Source organism: Lates calcarifer, linkage group LG19 (genome assembly GCF_001640805.2).
Source record: "Lates calcarifer isolate ASB-BC8 linkage group LG19, TLL_Latcal_v3, whole genome shotgun sequence".
In the NCBI taxonomy this organism is placed as follows: Eukaryota; Metazoa; Chordata; class Actinopteri; family Centropomidae; genus Lates; species Lates calcarifer.
In genome coordinates, this window is record NC_066851.1 from 20,764,672 (window position 1) to 20,787,007 (window position 22,336).

General features: G+C 41.7%; 2 protein-coding genes across 2 annotated transcripts in view; one reads left to right on the forward strand and one right to left on the reverse strand.

The window, feature by feature from the left end:
• Positions 1-5,318: 5,318 nt before the first annotated feature.
• Positions 5,319-22,336, reverse strand: part of alms1 (ALMS1 centrosome and basal body associated protein) — a 49,900-nt gene continuing 32,882 nt past the window's right edge. The window contains exons 3-7 of the mRNA XM_018666222.2: positions 8,576-8,753; positions 8,209-8,329; positions 6,225-8,112; positions 5,894-6,053; positions 5,319-5,639 (exon numbers count right to left, since the gene is read on the reverse strand). Of these exons, the coding sequence (XP_018521738.1) occupies positions 5,479-5,639; positions 5,894-6,053; positions 6,225-8,093 (2,190 nt within the window). The 5' untranslated portion in view covers positions 8,094-8,112; positions 8,209-8,329; positions 8,576-8,753 and the 3' untranslated portion in view covers positions 5,319-5,478. The remainder of the gene's footprint in view (positions 5,640-5,893; positions 6,054-6,224; positions 8,113-8,208; positions 8,330-8,575; positions 8,754-22,336) is intronic.
• si:dkey-33c12.4 (uncharacterized protein LOC560112 homolog) lies at positions 14,796-20,720 on the forward strand. The gene is made up of 14 exons (XM_018666224.2): positions 14,796-14,879; positions 14,963-15,019; positions 15,124-15,325; positions 15,677-15,877; positions 16,100-16,154; positions 16,264-16,354; positions 16,427-16,568; positions 16,699-16,803; positions 17,599-17,707; positions 17,814-18,000; positions 18,135-18,209; positions 18,800-18,902; positions 19,451-19,518; positions 19,903-20,720. Exons 3-14 carry the CDS (start codon positions 15,188-15,190, stop codon positions 20,036-20,038), a joined length of 1,410 nt encoding a protein of 469 aa, XP_018521740.1. The 5' UTR covers positions 14,796-14,879; positions 14,963-15,019; positions 15,124-15,187; the 3' UTR covers positions 20,039-20,720.

Genomic DNA, 22,336 nt, shown 5'->3' on the forward strand with positions numbered 1-22,336 from the left:
TTCCTGCTGATAATCTTTTCTAATAAAAGACTCAATAGCCTGTGCCTAACCCATTGTTTAGTATTTGATAATTTAGTCTTTTGGCATGCGGGAAAAGATTTATCATTATTTGTTCTCTTTTGATTAAACACGGAAAATGGATAAAATTTTTCTTTATTGCCAAACACAGCTCAACAATGTCCCTCAGCACGTTTAGTGAATACATTTAAAATGTTTCTGTTATTCTGATTTAATTTAACCAGACTGATATATGTTGATATTAACCAACGACAGATTTTATTATTATTTTGGAGAAGTGCTGCTTAAACCATCACATCTTAATGCTCAATATTTGATGTCACGCCCGTGCTGTGAATCTGCACAATCCGCATACCTCTGTGTGCAGGTTCTTGCATTTTGAAGGTGGTTGTTTTCAGCCTCTTGCTGTAGATGCCCTCTGTGTGTCTGATGGTGACTCCACGGTCCAACCCTGGGTCCTGGTGCCCGAGGACCTCACTGCTGAATCGTGGGGGCACAGCGTCGTCTGAGCCTGTGCAGAATTCAATTCAATTTACCTCATGAAAGTACTATGCAGAGATAAGTTAAATTCTGAGAAAAATTAAATAAAACTACTGGACAAGAGGCCAAAACCCTCAATTTTGATGAACAGAAGATAATTCAAAGACATGGAGTCCACAGCCCCCTCTCCCTCTGTGTCTCTGCTGGGCCCCAGCTCTGCCTTTGTCTCAACCTGCCCCTGAACATGAATAATTAATGTGCTGCCTGGTGTATGTTACAATAGACCAGCTGCGACCCACTCAGGCACAGGGGAAATGGGAGCAGAGTCTCCTCCTTCATCACAGATTCAACTGACAATTCAATTCTCTGGACTAATAAATTTCTTAGTTTGTAATGTGCTGATTTTTTTCCTCTATTTGCTGTGTTTGAGTTAATTAAGTTATTTTCCAAGACCAAATTTACATACAGGGGCAGGGAAAAGAGAGTGAACCCTGGAATAACCTGCATTTATGTTTAAATTTGTCTTAAAATATAAACGATGAACAAACACAATCCATTTTAACTAATAATACACAAGTCATTGTATTGTTCTGTGCTGAATATGTCAATAAAACATTCATGTAGGTTGGAAAGTTAGTGAATGACATTAACAAAAGCTAACTGGAGTCAGGAGTTCAATCAGTGAAACAAAACTGCAGGTGTGAATTAGACATACAACATTTTCAGTTTGCTATTAACAAGAAGCGTCTTCCTGATGACCTGAAATTGCCAACACAGGTTTGTCCAGTTTTATCAGCTTGAAACACATTGTGTTTGTCCATACTTGTTACTTAAAAGAAGGTCAGATCACATTTTATAACCAGTTGATGCAGAAACCAACAAAGTCCAAAGGGTTCACATATTTACCACTATAATTTTTTCTACACACACAGTTCATACAGATTTTACATTGTATTGTATTTGGCTACTTGTGAAGTTATCAGGAATTTAGTCTGATTCTGCTCTTAACACAAGTCACAAGTAGCTAGTAACTGTTCTGATCAAACACTTGATAAGGAGTCTGACCTTCCTTCCTTCAGGCTCCTGCTAAATGATGCTCAAAATGAAGACATGCTGCTTTAGACTCTGTTACTCCTGTATTCACTGAAAGACCGATTGAAAGTCTTCACAGAATAGACATTAAAACATCTGCACTTCATCTGGTTCTAAATTTCTGCAGTCTTAATCTTACTTTGTACCTTTTTAATGTACAAGAGTCACACTTCTATCTTTGCCTTTTTTATTGTTTTCAAAGTGTGTTTTATATTGTGTTTTTATCCTTAACTATTGATTGTTGATCTTCAAAGAATTCCTGTGACCTGTGTGTTAACCCCTGTCTAAAAACTAAATTAACTTTATTAACTGTGTGAAACTGAGCAACACCTGAGTCAGTTGCCTTTAGCAGTATACAGTATAGGGTCAGACACAGGTCAACAGCTGGAGGAGAATGTGGACTGTTGTGTTGCCGTTTGAGTCTTAAGCCCATGAAACTCCAGTGCACAAGTTGTCATCTATATGTGAACAAAGCAGCTCAGTATAAATTTCATGTACCTGTGTGTGAGCTCTCCATGGTGGTGGTGGTGTCAGAGGGGCCTACAGAGGAGAGGTCAGCTTCTGTTTGAGGGACGTAGAAGAGCTCCTCACTGCCGCGGGGTTTATAAGGCAACAGAACAGGCACTGATAGAGGAGGAAGAGACAGAGGGAACGTAAACATCCATCTGCCATGGATACTTTGAATTACACTTTAAACTACTTGTTTTTAGCTCTTCTGTTTTAAAAATCAGTGTAAACTGAGAAGCTTTTGGTTTTGAAGACATCACTTTGGGCTGTGGGAACTCCTGTTTGGCATTTTTCCAATATTTGCTTTAATTTTACAGACCAAATATTGAACTGATAAACCATAAAAATCTACATCTACAGATTCATATATCCTGAGAAAAATGAAGGCTATAACCTTGTTACAAGACAAAGTAAACGAGGAGAAAAGTCTTTATATTGTAGTTAACTCATTATACGCAGGTTCTTTTCATGACAGGCCTACCTGGTGATTCAGTAGTTAAGGGTCTTTGTGAATCTTCAGGTCTGTGTCGTGGTGTAAAGGACTGTTTGGATGTGGAGGCGATTCTTCCATGAAGTGCACCGGCTTTAAACAGGGCGGAGGTGTCTGCTCTCTCATGCCCACGCTGTCTGCTTGGCTCTCTGGTCTCATACCACTCAGGTGGACTGGACAGACCAACACCTTCGTCCGGACTGCTGGATGGCAGATGAAGAGTGTCTGAGGGGAACAAAATCTCCATGTGGCAGCCCTGTAACAACATCAGCATGACTGGAGTGGAGAACAGTAGCCAGGCTGTGATCAGTGGTTTTGGGGGACAGGGTGAGGTGGATATGGGAGATGTGACCTGTTCTGGTGGGGGATTCAGAGGTGGGGGAGACTGTGGTTTGATCAGCTCCATGAGCACCAGAAACAGAACCATCCTGGATGGTTAACTCATCCACATCCACATGCTCTCTATTTAAGCCCTGTGAGGGTAGATGAGGTTCTTCAAACTGGCCTCCTACAGCATCTAGCCTCTTGCGATTTCCTCTAGTGCAGAGACTACTGCTTGGTTCAAACACTGAAGCTGGCTCTCTGGTTGTCTTATCTCCTTCATCCTGAGTCAGGAGCCTGTTTGTTTGAGGTTGTTCGACTGCTCCTGTGGAGAGCTCGGTCAGGTGGAGTGGCTCTGGGGCTGGGCTGACAGGAGGTGCAGGTGATGTGGAGGGAGAGGGGGAGGTAGAGCGCCTGCGGGTGGCGATGGTGATGGACGTGAGGGCCAGAGGCTTTGTTCTAGGGAGGGTAACTCCTTCTCTGGCAGCAATCTCCAATACTTGGGCTTCCAGAGAGTTTTGAGGCTGCATGCTGGAGTCTGAAAGATTCGTGGGCTGGAACAGCTGGTTGTTCACATCACTGGGGGCAGTGAAAGCCTCTGCAGACCAAGGTGGATCCTGCCCTCTTGGGACTCTAACACTGGACGCTATACTGCTCTCTGTATCTGTGCTCAACTGGCTCTAGAAACAGAAATAAAAAACAAAATGTGAGACCAGGCAGGGTCTTTCTTTACCTCATTCTGTGAATTAATTCATTCGCCACATCACATCAAAACATTTCAGCGCTGCAATCGATCCTGGAACCAGAACTGCGAACAGTCCAAAAGTGCTGACACTCAAGGATAAAGCAACAAGACAATCATCAAACCTCAAAGTTAATGTGTTAACCTTCACAGCACTCTGTTTTGTATAAAGGACTTTGAAACACCCACTGACACGCATCAGTTACCTTAACAGTGAGACCTGTACTGTCCAGACATTGAGGGAGCGATATCAAAATGACAAAGAAAAACATTATTTAAATTAATTAGTTCTTTGTACAAATGGTGCACCCAGTGTTTTTTTAAACAAATAAAGCTTGGTTTACCTTCATAGGGTATTTTAACAGCAGTTCTCTCTTAATCTCTTCAATCCGCTTTCTGTCTTCTTTGTCCAGCTCCAGAGGCTCACACTGCTGTCCTGATATCTTCAACTTAATCCACTCTGCAAAATCAAAGCATGCTTTAACCTGATGTAGAACAGCTGAAAATAGTCTACTAGTGTGTTGTACGCTCTCTCTGGTTGTGTATGAGGACTAAGACAGAAGCTGTGTAGTTACCAGTCTTTTTGTAAAAAACACAATTAATTGGAGGATGCTGAGCATGTGACTTTTTGCTGTGAAAACATAAAATTTTACTGTAGGCAACATGACTATAAGCTGACAAGAGTTGCTATTCTATTATATTTCCAGATGAGATGAATATTGTGTACGAAGATTCTGGATGAAATGTTGGTGTCGAGGCATTGACATGCTTAGTTTAACTGTAATTTGATGCTGAGGCGTTAATATCAGACCCTGACATCATCTGAATTCTCATACCTCTGGCTTTGCTCTCCTCTTGGTCGTTGACGCTGGGTGTACTGGACACCATGGTGGCTGGAGATTCACTCTGCAGTAACTTGGCCACTCTGACTGCCAGTGAGCTCTCACTGCTCCCATCACTCACCATTCCCTGATCAGTGTCCTCGAGGATCGGTGACGGGGAGCTGCTGCTTTGTGCAGGTCCTCCAAGTGCAGTGTTTTCCTCCTCCTCTGGGACACCCGCTGTCTCTGTAGGCGTAGAGGTGAGCTGTTGTGTACTCACAGCTGGCAGAGGCTCGACGACTGGTGGCTGTGTTGGGACTTTGTTGTCAGGAGGTGCAGCGCTGCAGCCCTCAGGCTCTGCCCGCCGTGCTGATTTGGAGAGGACAAGGGATGACCCTGCACCTCTGCTAACAGCACTATCTTGTGGCCTTCTGAATGCACCTACAGCAGGCACTGTAATAAGGGACTGCGTGGATGGGTAACCAGGCTGCCATGATGAAGTCATACTCTCGCGACCTATAGAGCTCTGCCTTGGTTTCTCTGAGGTTAGCATGGAATCAGATGAGGACCTGCCCCATGGCAAAGAGCAGTGAGTTCTGGGGTCTGCAGAGAATGAGGAGTCCTGGAGTTTGCTGGTTTTCTTCCTCAGTGAAAGGAAAATGTTATCGTCAGACAGCTGACGGAGCACTGCAGGAGAGGCTGAGGAAGCTGCAGAAGACCCAGCAGACACCACTTTATCCACCTGAGAGAGAAGTTTACGGATCTCTAATAACGCTTTGGAGCTAACAAAAGAATCTTCTGCACCTTGGTCCAAACTACGGCTCGTTTGCAGTGGTGACTCCATGTCTCTTTCCCCACACCTCACCTTACTAGCTAGTGAGAGATCACAGTCAAACCTCTCTCCCAGCTTAAAAGCATTCTGGCTGCTGCTTAAAATGCTGTCCCTCTGTTGCTGCTGGTGGGAGTGGGAGTTTTCATCAGGCTGAGAGGAGGGTGCCGGTCTGTGTTTACTCTGGATAGCTCCTGTATCCGATGGGAGAAGCTTGCCTGGTCCACTCTGGGGCGGATACAGCTGGCCCGAGACTGTCCAGGCTAAACGGTATGGATATACTCGAGTCCACTGACAGAACACTGGACCTGGAAAACTCTCCTTTCTGTGGACTGCCACCTGAAAATATGAGAGTATTTTTTATTAACCAGTAAGATTCATTATGGGTGTTAAGAAGGTACATTTGCATCATTAAATGGAGAAATACAGTAATGACTAACTACAGGTTACAGGATACTTAGATCTTGACTTTTCAGTCCAACTGGTCTGGTGTGGAGGGAACAACATGACATATGTTGGCTGAAATAGGATCAGGACAGATTTATTGGCGCTGTGCAAACTACTTAAAAATGTCAGTTTTAATCTTTAGGTACCTTCAGAAGGTTGGCTGCTCTTGGTTGAGGTGCCAATAGATCCTTTAATTGTACAGAGATCAGTGGGAGAGAATTCGGGCTCTCTGATTGGTCCTCTGGGTGCAAATGGAGTTAAGATTGTTGCGGGAGACTGGTCAATACCCAAGTTATGGAGATACAACTGCAAGAAAAAGAAATGAAAGCCATATCAGAATCAGGCATACATACGGTCTATACGTACATGATGTTTTTCCCTGAACAGCATGGTATATACTGCATAGAATTAACTGCTAAATTCTTTTTTATTATTATCTGCTGAAACTTTAATATGCAAAAACAGATTTTCAATTACCGGAATTCGTTCTTCAATGTTGAGCTCTGGAGGCCTGGGCATAGGTGGTGGCGTTGACAGTTTTGAAGTCCAGTATGGGGCATAATTATCAACCTCTAGGCTGGTGACAGAAGAAGCTCCAATGGATGCTCCTAATTTAATCCCACTGTTGTAACTATCTTGGGAACTTGAAAGTGTCAAGTCTTTATCAACTGACACATCACTGAAGCGACCGAGGCTCATGAGAGATGATGGTTGAGCTGTGGCACTCGGCTGATGATGAACATTGTCCAGAGTCTGACCCTTTTCCTCCTCCGCAGGTCTCAACGTCTGAAGATTTTTCTGGACCGACATGACAACTGTGCTAATAGAGGAGTGGGACTGTGACCTGCCAAAGGGTGAGGCTACAGACCCGGTGTTATCTTTGTCACTGGGCGCGCTGCCCACTGCCTCCCCTCTTCTTGGAGAAGAAGAGCCAGAGGGAACTGTGGAGGAGCTCTGTGTGACACTCTGGCTGACAGCACTTGACACAGGAGGCTGTTGTAAACTCCTTATCTGCTGACTCAGGATGCGATTCAGTGTGTCAGAAACTGCATCGTAAGCTTTCTTTTTGGGAGAGATGCCAGAAAAACCTTGTAACGCAAGGCTATCAAACAGTGATGTTTTGCCAGAACTCTGATTTGCCCTCCAAGCGTCTACTTTCTGGATATAGTTGAGACTTGGAAGAGACTGGACTTTTGCAGAGGTATGTTCCTCTTGGCACTGATTTGCTGACTCTTGGCGACTGATATCAGGCTCAGGAACAGCTGGCTGTGGAGAGATCCCTGCACCTGATTGATATGAGTTCTCTTTATTGGATTCTATGGCAGACAGTTGCCCTAATGTAGCCTTGGCACTGGATTTGGATGGGGCCTTAAAAACCCCTGGAGTGGACTGAGACTGAGGAAGGAAACCCAGGTAGGACCCATCAATCCCTGTTTGGTTCCCTGAGGACCAGAGATCTTGCTCTCTCTGAACCCGTTCCAAACCTGCTGAAAACAGCCCCGTCCAAGGCACACCACCCAGATTTGTTTGGGTCACACTTGGCTTGCCCTCAGATGTCTCTGTAGGATATGGAGTGACACACTCACCAGGTGGTAAAGGGCTTTTTCGCGGTTGGTTTTTAGATTCAGCTTCACAGCTGCTGCGCCTGTGGACCTCAGACAGCAGCTCCCTGTGCAACACTTCACTACTGTTATCAGGCTGAGTGCTGCGGGAGCCCATGGTGATGTTACAGACCTCAGATGACAGAGTTTGTGACTGGTCAGGGTTCAAGACTCTGTCAGGTTGTTGTGTCTGCTGCTGGGGAAGAGAAGCTTCACCTGGAGGACCTTCTCGTCTAACAGTGCTTTGGTCAATGCCTGGTTTATAGACTTTAGAGCTTTTAGATTCCTCAGCAAAAGATGCAGTGCTCTTCACAGATGTCTCAGAAGCAGAGGAAACAGCACTACTACTGCTGGTAGGCATGCCAACATCTTTCTGAAGGAGCTCCAGAAGATGCTGGGCTGGAATATCCTTACTCAAAAAGAAGGTTTCATCCTCTACAGACTCTCCTACAAGCTTGTCTAGAGCCTTAGTTAGTGACACAGAGTCCTTCTCTCTGCTACCTGCATCATGTCTGGATGGTACTCCCTGTCTGTCAGTGGTGGCAGTCTGCCCAGAGGGAAGTGTTTCCTCTCGTCTGCTGTCGTCCCCTGGTGACAAACTGTGTTGGGACAGAGAGCAGCAGCTGCTTGCTCCTTCCTCAGAGAGGACGGTTGCCTGGGCCAAAGGATGCTGGGACAGCGAGCCACGCTCAGAGACCTGAGTGGTGCAATCCTGGGGTGGAAAGTGAAACCTGTCTGATGCCATGGAAATGTCGGGGTATGCCCTTAAAAAGTAAATGAATAAATTAAAATTCTTAAAAGCCTTTTATCAATCAGATAACACCAATAATTGACTTTTAATTGTTTATTTTATTTTTTACCTTAAAGGTGCAAATTCATTGTCACTTTGTTGGAATAAAGAATATTCAGTGAAGCTGTGTCCCACTCCAGAGTTTACAGGTAAAAGGGAAAGGGCTGGAGACAAGTTACTGTCCTGAAATTCTGATGATACAGAAAATACTGTATATTATCCACAAGCACTATAAACAGATACAACTTGCCTTAAATATAGATCTTTCAGACTAAATCTATGCAAACCAACAATGAGCCAAATTTATTGTGAGATTAAATGCGATGAGTTATTAACTAAACAACTTGAAATGTGATTTTAACATACCACAAAAGGAAGAGACAAAGGAGGAAAGCAGAAGGAAGAGTACAATTCATTGTTTTATTCAATGTACATACCGAGCTCTGAGTGTCTCCCCGGCTGATGAAGCTCCCAGTTATCTGTTTTCAGCCTAGGCTGCCTCTGGTCCTGATTGGCACTGAGGTGACTTTGAGATCCCAGTTGGTTTATGGACGACTGACCAAAAGACTGACCCACATCTTCCTCTGCTGGCAACTGAGGAGACACCTCCACCCTCTGTAAACCAAATCACCAAACAGACTAACTCACTGTTACTGTCCTCTTGTGCCATTTAATATAACTGTGTAACCTTAAACACGAGAAATAAAACAACAACTGCCGTTAACTGTTGGACAATCCGTTATTCGTCCTGAAAAAAGTGTCACACCCTCTCCACAACCTGCTGGTTAAACAGCACAGCACTTTCAGTAAGACACTCTGTGACTCCAGGATGTCATAGCTGCCAGCTGCAGTCAATTTACTTAACGATTCTCCCCTGAGCAGGAGGAGGGTGCTGTTCTGTCAGAAAAGCCTCAGATACAGGATTATTTGATCATAAAATAGGCAAAATAACTGGAACATCTGTATGTATAACACAGTACAGATAAAAAACAACAACTACAGCCTCCAAAATAATCATAAGGTTTAATCAGCACCTCTCCAAAACAGTGAACAAAAACAAAGGCAGGACTTCACATCTAATAAACTGGCAACTGAGAAAATATTCAGTTTACAGTAAAATCTGTTTTAAATACTATAGAACAAGCCTGAAGCTTGCTGCATGAAGCTTTATGTATAAGCAACACTAACAGTGTTTCCTGCAGGCCTGATGGTCCTGACTGAAACTCCACAAAGGAAGGACTGAACAACCTCTTACTCCATTCCGTTTCAAAAATCCCTTAAATCAGTAGGGGCCCAGCTACAATCTCCTTTATTTTACAGAATGGCTTTGCAAGTGTGTCTAAGGCCAAAAAATTAAATCCCGCAAACCTAAATGTCGCTACTAAAGCTAATTAAGAGCGCTAATTACTTGCACAAATCTCATATTCACCACGTGACAATGGGATAATTAATGGGTGTAACCAGTCAACACTTATAATACGAGGAAATACTTTTGTGAATGAAATTTAACACTTTTTAATAACTTCTAAGACTTTCCAGGACCTGTGGACACCCTGTTTCACATGATTGCCCTTTGCGGCAATTGTTGCAGTTGTGGATAAAATACCTTTCCACGACTGTAACTACATTATTCTATAAATTACGGATCAACTCGCTAACAAGCTTAGGAGAAGTCAGATAGGAGCAACAGGTTATTGTCAGTTAACTTGGTGAGACACATGACTACGCTCTGTATAAACTACATACATACTGTTAATGTTAACTTGCAACGAGTAGCGTCCAGACATTCGTGCTACCACCACTGCTAACGATGGAAACTTCATATTTTGTCCGACGATGACATTCCGGTTGAGCGTTTAACCGTTTGTCTGTCGGCTGATGAATTAGCTAACAAGCTAGCAAAGCGGTTAGCAGCTAGCTGAACGCTGACAACCACCGACACTGGGTAAACGTTAGCCCGACTTCCGTGAGAGCGTGCCAAGAGACGACATAAAAATGCATAATTTTCACACCGGGAATTGAGTTAAAGTTGCACAAATCACCTCTGGAGCCTCCATGTTGATGTTGTTGTTGCTGTTGTCAGTCCGCGCCACTGTGAGCGCGCTTCCTTCAGCTCGTAGCCAAGGAGCGTTGCTAGGAAATGTAATAGTAACTCTCGCGAGAAGGGACGAGAACCATGATTTGAATTGACGATGAGAAACCCCGGGGGTGGGGGGGGTGAGGTTAATCCATTAAGATCACTTTTTTTTTTTTTTTTGGATAATTTAGGATTTTAGGAAATAAACAGATAAACAGTGTGAGTGGAAATCTTCCCAAAAGTACAAGCACACTTACACTCATAAAGAAATGATCTGTTGTTTTAATATTTTCATCATAAAATGAGAAATTATTCTGATCTACTGCGAATTGCTGCCTTATTAATTCTCCAGAGTGATAAACACCATCAATTATTTTAAAGTGAACCTTCTTTTCTTCTGATGCAATTTGAAAACTTAGGAATTTATATTTTTATTTTTCAGATGCATCCCTGGAGAAATACTGTGAAACTGAGCTTTTGTTTGAAGAATAAGGATATAATTCCTTGGTGAAAGCTTTTCGGATTGTGGTGTTGACACCGGAGATGTTTGTTTGTTTGTTTTGGGGTTTTTTTTTTAACCCTATGGGCTGCACTGACTTTCATAGTACAATGGCTGATGGCTAAATATCCTGACTGCCCAGAAAAAATGCAAAGCCCAGTAAATTCTGATGCAATTCAATACAACAGACCATAATAAATCCTGTCATCAAGGAAGTTATTTAGTGCATGTTGGAAGTGTGTGTTGATTCTCTGCTTGAGGAAGTGGTTTGTGGTGTTGTTTGATATGAAGGTGTATAAAAATGGTCCATAGGACAATGAAAAATGTGGGTGAGCAACAAACTGGGGCTCAAAAATAACCAAAAAGTTAAACAAAAAGATTATTACAAGTTTCATAACTGATTGTGATGGGTCATGTTACACTTAACACAGAGATCTTTCAGTTTTTGCCAGTTCTGAAGTCTCTGGTGTTATTCTGCTGCTATGGAATATTTTAATTTCTCTGGAAATGCTGTGTCTACTAGCAAATAAAAAGAAACTGAAACCCAATAGAGGGCAGGATACTAGTGACAGAGGCTGCATGGTTTGCTCTCCAATCAAACACAGATACTGGGTCCACTGTTTGTTCAAGACATTAAAATTATAATTTTCCAGCACAACACGACCTTTAACTACAGCCTTGGTATTGAACATATAATTGAAATAACAAATTTCCAATAATGTCGATAAAACTTTGGTATCTTAAACTTTGTAAAGCCAGGCAAAACCAGAAACAGAGGAAACCCGGAGGCCCTTGGAGTCTAAAGCCAGTTGCTACTTCAGCCTCGTATCTTGTAATTACATTGTTTACTCAGTCTTACTCTTCTAAAATCTTTAGGGTGTAAATAAAATACAGATGGCTTCTGCAATGTTTTTTTTACTGGATATATCCGCTCAAAAATCCTAAAATAAATATATAATCGCCTCGTTTTTTGTGCCCTCTGTCTTGGACTCAGGCAGCACGCTGCCTTCAAATCCCGCCTACTTCAATATAATTGACAGGCACGTTATCAAATCAGAGCGCAGAACCGGAACAAAAGCCCGGTCATTGGTGGCGCTTCCTGGTAGGCGGGTAACAACCTGTAAGGTTAAAATCCGGGGCAAAAAACATCTCCACAGTACAAACGCGGAAAGGAGAAGAAAACCAGTCATCGCAGTACTGTAATATCTGCCAACAAGGTAGCCGAATTGATCGTCCAGACAGCCAAGAAATAAGTTACAACCATGTCAAAAAGGAGGGAAATCATTAAAAGTAAGTACAAAGCAGTGGGTGTTATTTGTTGGCCCTCACAGCTTTGTCATCGCCGAGTTTCATTTACTGATAACTTGACCTGTTTTTGCAAATGTGTCGCTGTTTAGCTCTGCAGCTAGCTAGCTAACGTCACGGCACCAGATCGGTCTTTATGTGAATTGTAACTTTGTAACGTTACGGTCATATGTGTAATAAAACCACGTCCTTTATGTACTGTAACTACACCTTGTCTCTACCTGGCAGGTGGTGCTCCTAGACACAGAATTCGAGAAAACTCGAGACTAATGCGCACGCACGTGAGTATGATTCAAGCACCTGAAAACTTATACAGTGTTTGTTGTTATTATTGTTGTGGTATAACAGGTCTTTCAGGTTGTGAGTATGCTGCTGGTATCATGCCAACAGGTCAACATATTGTAGCACAACCTGTCATTTGAATACAAGTCACCACAGTTGTCAGGTATGACAACTTATTTTAAGAACAGTCATGTGAGAGGGAAAACATTAAACTGATGGTATATAAGAAAATAACCTCAATGAATACACTCAGTTATCAGCTTATTAGGTACACCTGGCTAAGACTAATACAACACTCCTGCAGTAAACCCTCACTTCAAGAAGGTTATAATGTTCAGTTTTTGTTTGAAACCGTATTAAAGCAGTAGATTCAGTACATTCATGATCATTTTGGAGGAGATGTAGATTGTGGCGCTGTTGAGCTGTATTGCATCATGTGTACAGGTTTTGCCACTTGTTTGTCCAGCACAATTATTTCCACTGTCGACTAAACTGCCAATTATTTTGTCGTTTTATTATTTTGTTTATAAAATGAAATCGGTCTCAGTATCAGCCCAAGATGACGATCTTCAGATGACTGTACAGTAATATAAACTAGGGAAAGGGACATTTTCCCATTTTAAGGGGCCATAGATGGCAATTATTGTGGCTTTATTGCTTGAGAAATTACTTTAATTATTAACTGATTTGCTAAATAATTGATTGCTATTTTTATGTTGGTTCACTAATCAAATACTCATTGCAGCTCTAATTTATTCCAGCACTCTTTGCGCTTACACCACTTGTTTCATCTGTACATTGATGGATGATCTCTCTCTGTTTCAGGAATCTATAGTAGATTATATAAATGGACGTACTCCCTCGCAGTCCCTCCTGAGTGTAATATCCTCTGGCTTATTTGGTAAGACCTTTTCTTTTCCTGAGCTGACTATTAATGTTGATTTCAAAGCGACAGTGGAGAAGAAAGATATAACAGTGAGGATAAGATAAAAATGCTGGTTAGTGATTAGGTTTTATCCCAGTAGTTGGATTACAAAGGCTAGTGCTCAACCACAGATTACATCATGTTTAATGTTGTCTTACTTTTTCCTACTGTTCCTCTTTTTTTTTCTCCTTTTTTTTCTTTAGCTGTTTGCATTGAATTATGGGCAGACTTTAAGTTTGGATTCTTTGAACTTAACTGTACATGTACAATGCCCAAAGGCAGTGCTGTTAAACTGTTCAATAAAAACATGAACCATAACTTTGCCCTCAGATGCATTAATGTAGCAGCAACAAATTCTATATTTCATATATTATACACTATATATATGTTATATATTTAAGCTCTGTGACCAAACTTTATCTTAAACTTTTCTTGCCTGGGGGGAAAAAAAAAATTAATAAAGTGCAAAGGGTGAGCTCCTAAATTATCCTTTTATAAAAGAGGTGGAGCAAGAGCACCTCCGGTTATTTGATCTGTACCTGTGTAGGATGTGGACTTTGAACTGAAGCAGTACTTTGACTGTGACTGTTTCACAGGAGCACGAGTACAGATGATAACACAGATTGAGAAAGGCCTAGTTAAGACGGAAGAAGACAGGCGGCTTAACTTGTGATTGTGGGACCCTGTTGAATTTGGAAAACGATTGTTGGAAGAACGAGGCAAAGGGAAGGATTGGGATGTAGCCTTTAGGTCAGGTTATGCTCACAAAGACCTAGTTTGTACCACATGACTGAGCTCACTGGAAGAGCAGAGTGTTCATAGTTACTTGAAGGTGGAGTGAGGAGCATGCAGTCATAGAGACAAGAGAGGCATTATTGTTTAACCGCAGATATAAAGGTGCAGGTTTGCAGACAGTCTCTGCTGGGAGGCATTCATAGTGTTGCACAGACGACAGCAACAGTGCGAAGGTGGGTGTCAACATCAGACTGACGCCTCTGGAAAATTACAGCAGTAGTTAAACACAGCCTCCACCTAATCCGACATTGGATAGGTGTGGGTGGAAGAAGTTTCCAACGTTTTGACCACCTGATGAACAGTTTTGATGAAGTAAACTGGTGCTGTTATCTGTTATCCACCAAGGTCTTTCAGACTGAGAAGAGTTAGTGACCAAGCAGTCATGACTGTACTGAATGCCCCATCAAGATCAGATGGAGATATGAGATGAAACGGGGTGGAGCGTGGAGGGTGGAGGGAGCACCAGATTAAATGACTGTCCCTGTCTGTCTTTGTCTGTCATGTGTAACAGGTTTAGATTTTAAGCCTTATGACCTGCACAGAGACCTCATATTTTCCTCTGACGATGACGACGATGAATATGACGATGACGATGATGACGATCGTTTTTATCCATCCAGTGCTTCTCACAAGGCTTTAGAACCACATCCACGAATTAGACAACTCACAGATGAGGTAAAGCACGCCTCAAAGTGAAATAAGAAATTCACATTATTTATTGTTGCTGGTTTTTAATAAATTTTGTGAATTTGAACATTGGCTCATTGTTTTCAGGAGGCTGAGAAACATGCGAAGGAACTGATAGCAGAGGAAGAGCGACGTAAGGAGAAAACAGAGCGGAACAAACGTAAAAAAATGGTCAGTGTTGAAATAATTCTGATTTTAAATGAATATTTTCTTATGACCGTGCCTCTCAATGGATTTTCTTCTTTCTGTTCTAGCGTAAAAAAGAAAAGAAACGGTTAGAAAAGGAGAATGCAGTTAAAGACATTTTACCTGTAAGTCTTGTTTTACATGTAGACTGGAAATAAAATCCAGACAGCAAAGCCTTTTCAAAGCCGTTCTGGTTACTTGTAAAGTCATTTTTGTTTTGTTATTCCAGGAGGAAGAACAAGCAAAGTCAGACTCCTCAGAAAGTCAGGAAGAAAAACCTATAATTGAGAATAATGCGGAAGCAAATGAATCTCCTGAATGTGCTAAAACTCAGAATGCAACCCGAGGCTGCTGGATGTGATGACAGCGGCGGTAATAATAAAGAAGAAAATCTTATCACGAAAAATAAGAAAGAAGATGAGGACCAAAAGGTTTGTGGAGAGTTGGCAGTCGTATTATTTGAGTGTTGATATTATGATTAATGTAAATTGGGAGGATAGAGACACCTCAATTGATTAGAGCATAGGTGAAATTGTGTGCAGAATCAGAGATTTAATACAGTAGGTAACACTAAACCGAGTGTGTTCAATAGTCTGAATCTTGCTTCACTAAAGGATGCAGGAAGTAGCAGCTAATAACTTCAGGCTTTCCTCTGCTCTTACTTGTTTTTATTCTTAATCCATGATTTTAGACATGACTTTTTCATGAGAGAACTTCGCAGAGGATTAACCCAAAAAAAAACAAAAAAAAAAAACAGTCACCTTGTTTTTTATTGTCCGCAGGATTTGGATTTAAATAATTCATATGCTTCTCAAGCTAAATCGGTGCCTGAGGAGACGTGTAACCAGAAGTCTTCAAAAGAAAGAAAAAAGGACAAAAGTAAATTAAAGGAAGTTCAGCCGCTCAAGGAGGAAAAGCCAAAAATTGTGGACAAACCTGAAGCTCAGAAGAAAAAGGAAGAGAAACCTGAACCTAATAAAGAGGTGGGAACACAAAACATTTATATTTTTGTTTGGATAGAATTATGCGTTAAAGCGCTGAAATTCAGACACCTACTTGGATTATGTTTTCTGGCATTTTTAGCAATAACAGGAGTAAAATAGGCCAGAGTCAGCTAAGTGGGCCTCAAAGTCATCATTACTAGTTCACTAAATTCACTGTTTCTTGTCAACATGCTCCACAAACTACTGCACTAATTTTAACAGAAAACTGTGGCTTCAACTGCAGAAGAATATGCAAAAAGAAGCCGAGAGCTGGCCAGTAAGTTGTATTTTCCATCAACTTTTTTTTTTCTCAGAGACTATGGCATAATACAAAAACGTGACACTACTGCTATAGTGCTCTAGCTGTCCTCCTTTTTTCCTTCCAGGTACAGGAAATCGTTTGGCGGCCTCTGGACAGTATGAGATGGCAGTGAAATGCTTTACTGATGCCATAAAATTTAACCCAAAGGAATTTAGGTAAGGGCATGGACTTAAAGAGCCTTTATTAAAGAACCCAGAAGCAGTGACTAATTATGAATCATGTTTTAGATTGTTTGGAAATCGGTCCCTCTGTTATGAAAGAATGCAGCAGTATGAAAACGCTCTCCGGGACGCTGATCTAGCTCTCTCCATGGAACCAAACTGGATAAAAGGTTTATTTAGGAAAGGAAAAGCTCTGTGCGGGCTCAAGGTAAATCACTGCACCTGTATCCAGTTAACACTGCTTATTACCAATGCTTCCATTCAATTTTAAGTGCTTAAACTTGGTCTAAGATGTTTGAATCTTAATGCCTGTGATTCCTCCATTACTTCCTCTGCAGAGATACTACGAGGCCTCGCTGATCTACAGGGAGGTGTTGAAGGTGGACAGTTCGAGCGCCGAAGCCACGCAAGAGCTGAAACGAGCGCAGACGCTGCACCTCATGGTAGGAAAATTCATGTGCAGCATATTTACAAGGCAAAATGTATTTGGTTCTTGAGACAAGAGAGGACGGGAAATTGTTACTCACCATAGTGACAGAGCTGAAAACCTTCACAGCTACAGAAAACTCCCAAAGCTTGAATGAAAGATTTGCATGTTGCACGTCAGAGCCGAATACAAAGCAGATGCCAAAATGGACAGAAACTCTACTGTTGGAGTTTTCTTTAGGCAGAGCGATGCTTGAGTGGTTTGATTTCATGTGTTGCCTCTGCTCAGTTCATATGTCACTCAGTAGTTTCAGTTCTTGTTTTTTCTGTGTCGTTTTTATCAAAGATAGTTTATATAAATGTACAGGGTTTTGGTTTTTTTTTTTTTTTTTTTAGTTCAGTTTTAGATGGTAATAAATAAGTCAGAGTATCAGCTTTTATTAAAGCACAAGAAAGCGTAACATCCTGTTATTAAAGTGTGACATCCTTTATAACACAAAGAAACTAACTGAACTATGGTATTCCATCAGCTGCTGTATTCTGCTTGGTAAAATTACTGTTTTTGTCAGTGGTTTCTGGTTATATAGCTGTGTTTCTGGTTAAACAAAAAGGATCTTAGTCTTTTATAAAAAGGTCTGTCTCTGTAGATGTCCTATCCATAGTGTTGAGCCTGTCAAAAAACAAGCACTATTGCCCATTGGATTACACTGCAGCAGCTGTTTGTGGGAACATAAGGCCCAGGTTCAAAATAGTTATCCTTTAAATGTCTGCATGCTGGTATCATAAGTTTAAGAGATTGTCTTCCATTTTAGGAAATGGGTTTCAACTGGGCACAGAGCACCGAGGCCTTGAAAACTCACGCCACATTAGAGGAGGCCGTTGAAGCTCTGTTTGGTGGCGACTGTAACCGGGGTTGTGGAGGTAAACTACATCACAAAATGTCTCTCAAAGATGAAAAGCTGTGAAGATGACAGTCCACTCCAATGATGGTCCTGGTGCTTGAACTTTAACTCTTCGCTCTCTTCAGATGCCGGGGCCAAAAAGGACAACATAGACCAACCAGTGGTACAGGAAGAAGACGATGATGATGGAGAGTGGATTGTCCTACAAACGAGCCGTCCTAGAATGCAGCAGGTCAGAGAGTCTGATGCTCAGGCCCAAAGCAGATCAAAATCTCAGTCGCCAACCCCTCATTCAAGGAATTCTGTGAAACCGTAAGTTTTTTTTTTTTTTTTTTTTTTTTTTTTTGGTAAAGAAAGGTCTTCAAATAATGTTCAAACTCTGTAGTAACCTTGTACACAGTATGTAATATCACTTTAAATTGTTATCTCTTCTGTTTTGCATGAAGGGAGCTTTTCTCCATCTGGGTTGGATCCTTGGCTCCTGCTGTCACCTACGCAATACTCCACGAGCTCTTCAGCAGGTGAAGTACCACAGTCTGAGCCTCTTCACACCTCCTGAGCATGTTGTCATTTGAGGATCTCATTCAGCACTTTGTCAGAATCAGATGCTGTCCTGGACTGTTGAGTCTGTTATGCCTTTGATTTAGATTTAAATATTTTAGAGGTGAAAAAACATGCTCATATTAGCCAGATTATCATCCAAATGTAGTGTAAATTTCAACCAAAACATCCATGTTTCCATCCACTACTGTAATGCAGCACATTGAGACAAACAAAATAATTTAATTAAGAGCATCAGTCAAACCTCAAATGAGCAAAAACATGATGGAAATATGGCATCTCTGTTTCTCGTGTATTAATTTAGGTAACAAATACTTACATTGAAATATGCAAATTGAAAACAAACACCTACAGACAGATGGATGAAAATACCCTTACTTGCCACCAGAAGAGTGTGTTGACTCTGAACATGTCATTCATTATTTCTGTTGTGTGTATTTGCCCTTGCTGACTCGGAGCTGCAAAGCAAACTGCCCTGCAGGGATATTAAAGATTTACTTCAGTTTGTTCAGCTCGTGTTCTTACACTCTGTCCCCTCTCTCCCTCTCAGAGTTGGGGCAGTCTACAGCATCAAGATGCTGCTGGAACACCAATGTGCCTTTGTGAACTACACGAGGAAGGAGGACTGTGAGAGAGCCATCCAGGCTTTTAATGTAAGTGTTTGTGAAGCCTCATTGAAGCCTCATTGGGGTGGGATTAACATTACAGAGGGGAATTAAATATTCACAGCGCTCCTCGATAATTTAAGTCATTGTTCCGGCCGGAATTTAAACCACTGGGAAATTACAGAATATAATCTGTAATAGACATTCAGCGTAATGGGATAAAAGGATGAAGTGATGACCTTTTTATATTCAAAAGGTCAAAGGTCAATTTAATATTCTGTTCTGCAAATTAACTGGTTTTCAAATAGGCCTATATGTTGGTGTTACCATGTTTCCATCTGTCAGATTACCTGTAACATTTTTTGACTTTGATATGAGCCACATTTCACACGAAGCTGATTTATTTAAAGAGAAAAAAAAAGTCTTTTTCTCAGAAGGAAGGGGAAAAAAAACATTGCTCTGGATGAGATTTAAATTACAGGAGGACCAGTGAGTTTGCAGTAGTTAATTCTGGCTGTGGTGAAACAACCCACATAGGTGCTTTGGATTAAAATCACTTACTAGGGCAGGTATTAAACTGTCTGTTTCCTCTTCAGGGAATGGTGGTAGAGGGAGCTCCACTGTCTGTGCGATACCCTAGCAAAGGCGCTGGTTTCGGCCATGGGTAAGAACGTGATCGTCATTCTGCTTCATAATGATAAAAGCACAATGTCATGCTTTATATTCCTCCAAACTTTGTTTTTGTTTTGTTTTTTAAATATATATATTGTTTTACAACTTTGAAACACAGTGGATGGAAGTAGCATTCACACTCTGGAGTAGAAGTTGTCAGTCCTGGCCAAGATATTTTTAAACACCTGTTCTAAAAACAGACTCCTGTTATACTTTGCATTTGTAAAATTGATGTTACTCGGGCTGTCATTTCAGGCCTCCTGCTCCTGGTCTTAACAGTATAAATACATTTTTGCTTTAAAGCATTTAACCCCCTCTAAACTTTGACATTTCTAGAATATAATCCTGAAGTGACGAGTTGTTTTTCCTGTTGTAGCCCGTACAAGAAGGAGTGTTTTTTCTGGAGGACCACAGGCTGCACAAGGCAGGACTGCACCTACAGACATGTCCCAGAGCACAAGAACATCGACAAGGACAAATTCACCAGCAGACTGGCACATGTTAACATGTAGGAAATCAACTGTGTTGGTGCTGACCTCGGGCCTGTTCATAGTCACCTCTGTTCTGGTCTCAGCTTTGGTTCAATTGTAAATAGGAGAAATTGTGTTTGGATTTAACATTCTGTTGCAGTTATGAACATGTTCGCACCGTGATGGCCCACCACTGTTGCATGAATACAAAGAATGCACCAAACTATATTCTACTACTGTATCATAGTAAGAATTCATGTGCCTTTTATAGATACTTAGCTATGAGCATTCCTTTGCAGTTTTGTCAGGGATTATTTCTGATCTAATCTGTTTAAAGATTGTGTTAAAACACTTGATTTTTACTTCTTTCTTTCATTTGATTTGTTTTAAAGCAGATGAAACATTTTTCTGTTGACTCTGTCACCACTAGGTGGCAGCAGTACTTTTATCCCTGAACTTTAGGGCAACAAACTGTTCTGCTTTCATTTTAAAGGCTGTGATTGATGCTACAGGCACATTTAATGTGCTGCATTTTGATTTTGAATATGTGCTCTGTAATCAGATTGGTGCCTGGGGCATTGAGTATGTAATATGTGTGGTGTAACAAATGATTCAACACCGTAGTTGTGTACATAGTATATAAATTTCTGTCTGTTGGAGGATCTGTTTAACTCGGGTGATGTTTGGATGCAAATTGTCATACAGTAAATGCCTTTTAGTAGCACTATGGCTGCAGTTTTGTCATGGGTCAGCCCGGAGGGAATTAAAGCCTCAACTCTGAGTGTGTTAATGTTGCACCGTACACATTAGTATTTACAGTACAAGACCAAAGACTGGGTGTAGGAGGAACAGTATAGGTAGGCCTGGATATGACTCACTACATAGAATAATATTCGGTTTCAAGGCTAAAGCACGATTCCTGAGCAGGATTATTCAAGCCTCAGCGTGCTTCTCAGTGTAATTAGGGATATCACTGCGAGGTCAGAGGAAGCCACAACTTGAGAGCGAGAGAGAGACTGGTTTTTCTCTGTCCCACCACCAAAAACACATCACCAGATTAATCCCGGCAGCAGCTGTGCATCCTGTTCTAGTGTCCTTGAGCAAGAAGCCCTCCACAGTCTTCTTAAGTTAGCCTGAGTTTTAGAGTGCCAGTTAAATGCCTGGAAATTAAGTACTGTTCCTGAGATTTTATCTAAAGCGAGATTCCTCTAAGCCTAAAATGCCTCATTTCAGCCTCCCTGGCTGTGTCTCCTCGCTGTTAATGTGGGTGGGATTTGTGTAGATCCCTCTCTGCTGAAGCCCAGCAGGTTTGTTATTTGACTCAAGCAGCCCAAGGTCACTTTTGTGACTCCTGTTACGCAATGTTTGGGGTGTGAATTACAAAACCTTCCCAAAGAGCTGAATAATTACCTAAAAACGAGGCTGGAGCGGAGAAAAGTGCTTAGTCTCCAACCTTCCAGGCAGAGCAGCTGTACTCGTGGGCATTAATTGGCTGATGGTGGCATACCTCACAAAGCCCTTTTGATCTATGTGAGATCTGAGACCATGAAAGGCCTGTAATTCTAATAACATGAACTCTGGTTGAACCCATTGGTGGCAATGGGACAGGCGGTTGATGTATTACTAACTTGCAAAATGGGTCCATATTTAATCTTATTGGTCCGCTTGGCTTTGGCCCACTAGAAACCTGTTCAAATGGAGATAAAACCGATAAGAGCCTCAGGTTCACAAACTGGCTGGAATCAACATCCCGCCACTCTGAGGCCCGGACAAAGCCAATCCCTTACTTAACTAAAGCAAACACCCGGAAGATTAAGTGCATCTTGTTAAAAGGCCGCAGAGCTTTTAACAGATTTCTCTCTCTTCTTTTCTCCCTACCAACAGGAGGAAAAGGAAACAAGAGAGCACATAGAAACAGAAATTAACCAGCAGATGTGACATGTTGCTCTCCCACTCTTTGCTTTGTGATATATGGCTATGCAGCAAAAAAATCCTCCTCACTCCCCCTCAGGAGAAGTTTTCAGTCGGAGTAATTGAATGCATTTCTTTTAGCAGCAGCGCAGGGGGATACATAATCTAATTTTTATTCTAATTCTGTGGTTTCTCTCTGCTGGTAAATAAACTATTGATGTGACAAGAGGGAGTAGCTGAGTCACGCTGTATATCAACAGTTTGATTTGCTTCTCAGGAAGCCAAAATAAATGCTCCACTGCAGCTTTTTGCAGCTGCTCGGCTTTTCAGGCCTCCGCCCGAACCCCATAACCTTCCCAGCAGGGCTGCTGCTGTTTGCTTGTCCTCTTTAAAAGGAGCGACACCTCAAACATGTCAGTGTGTGGATTT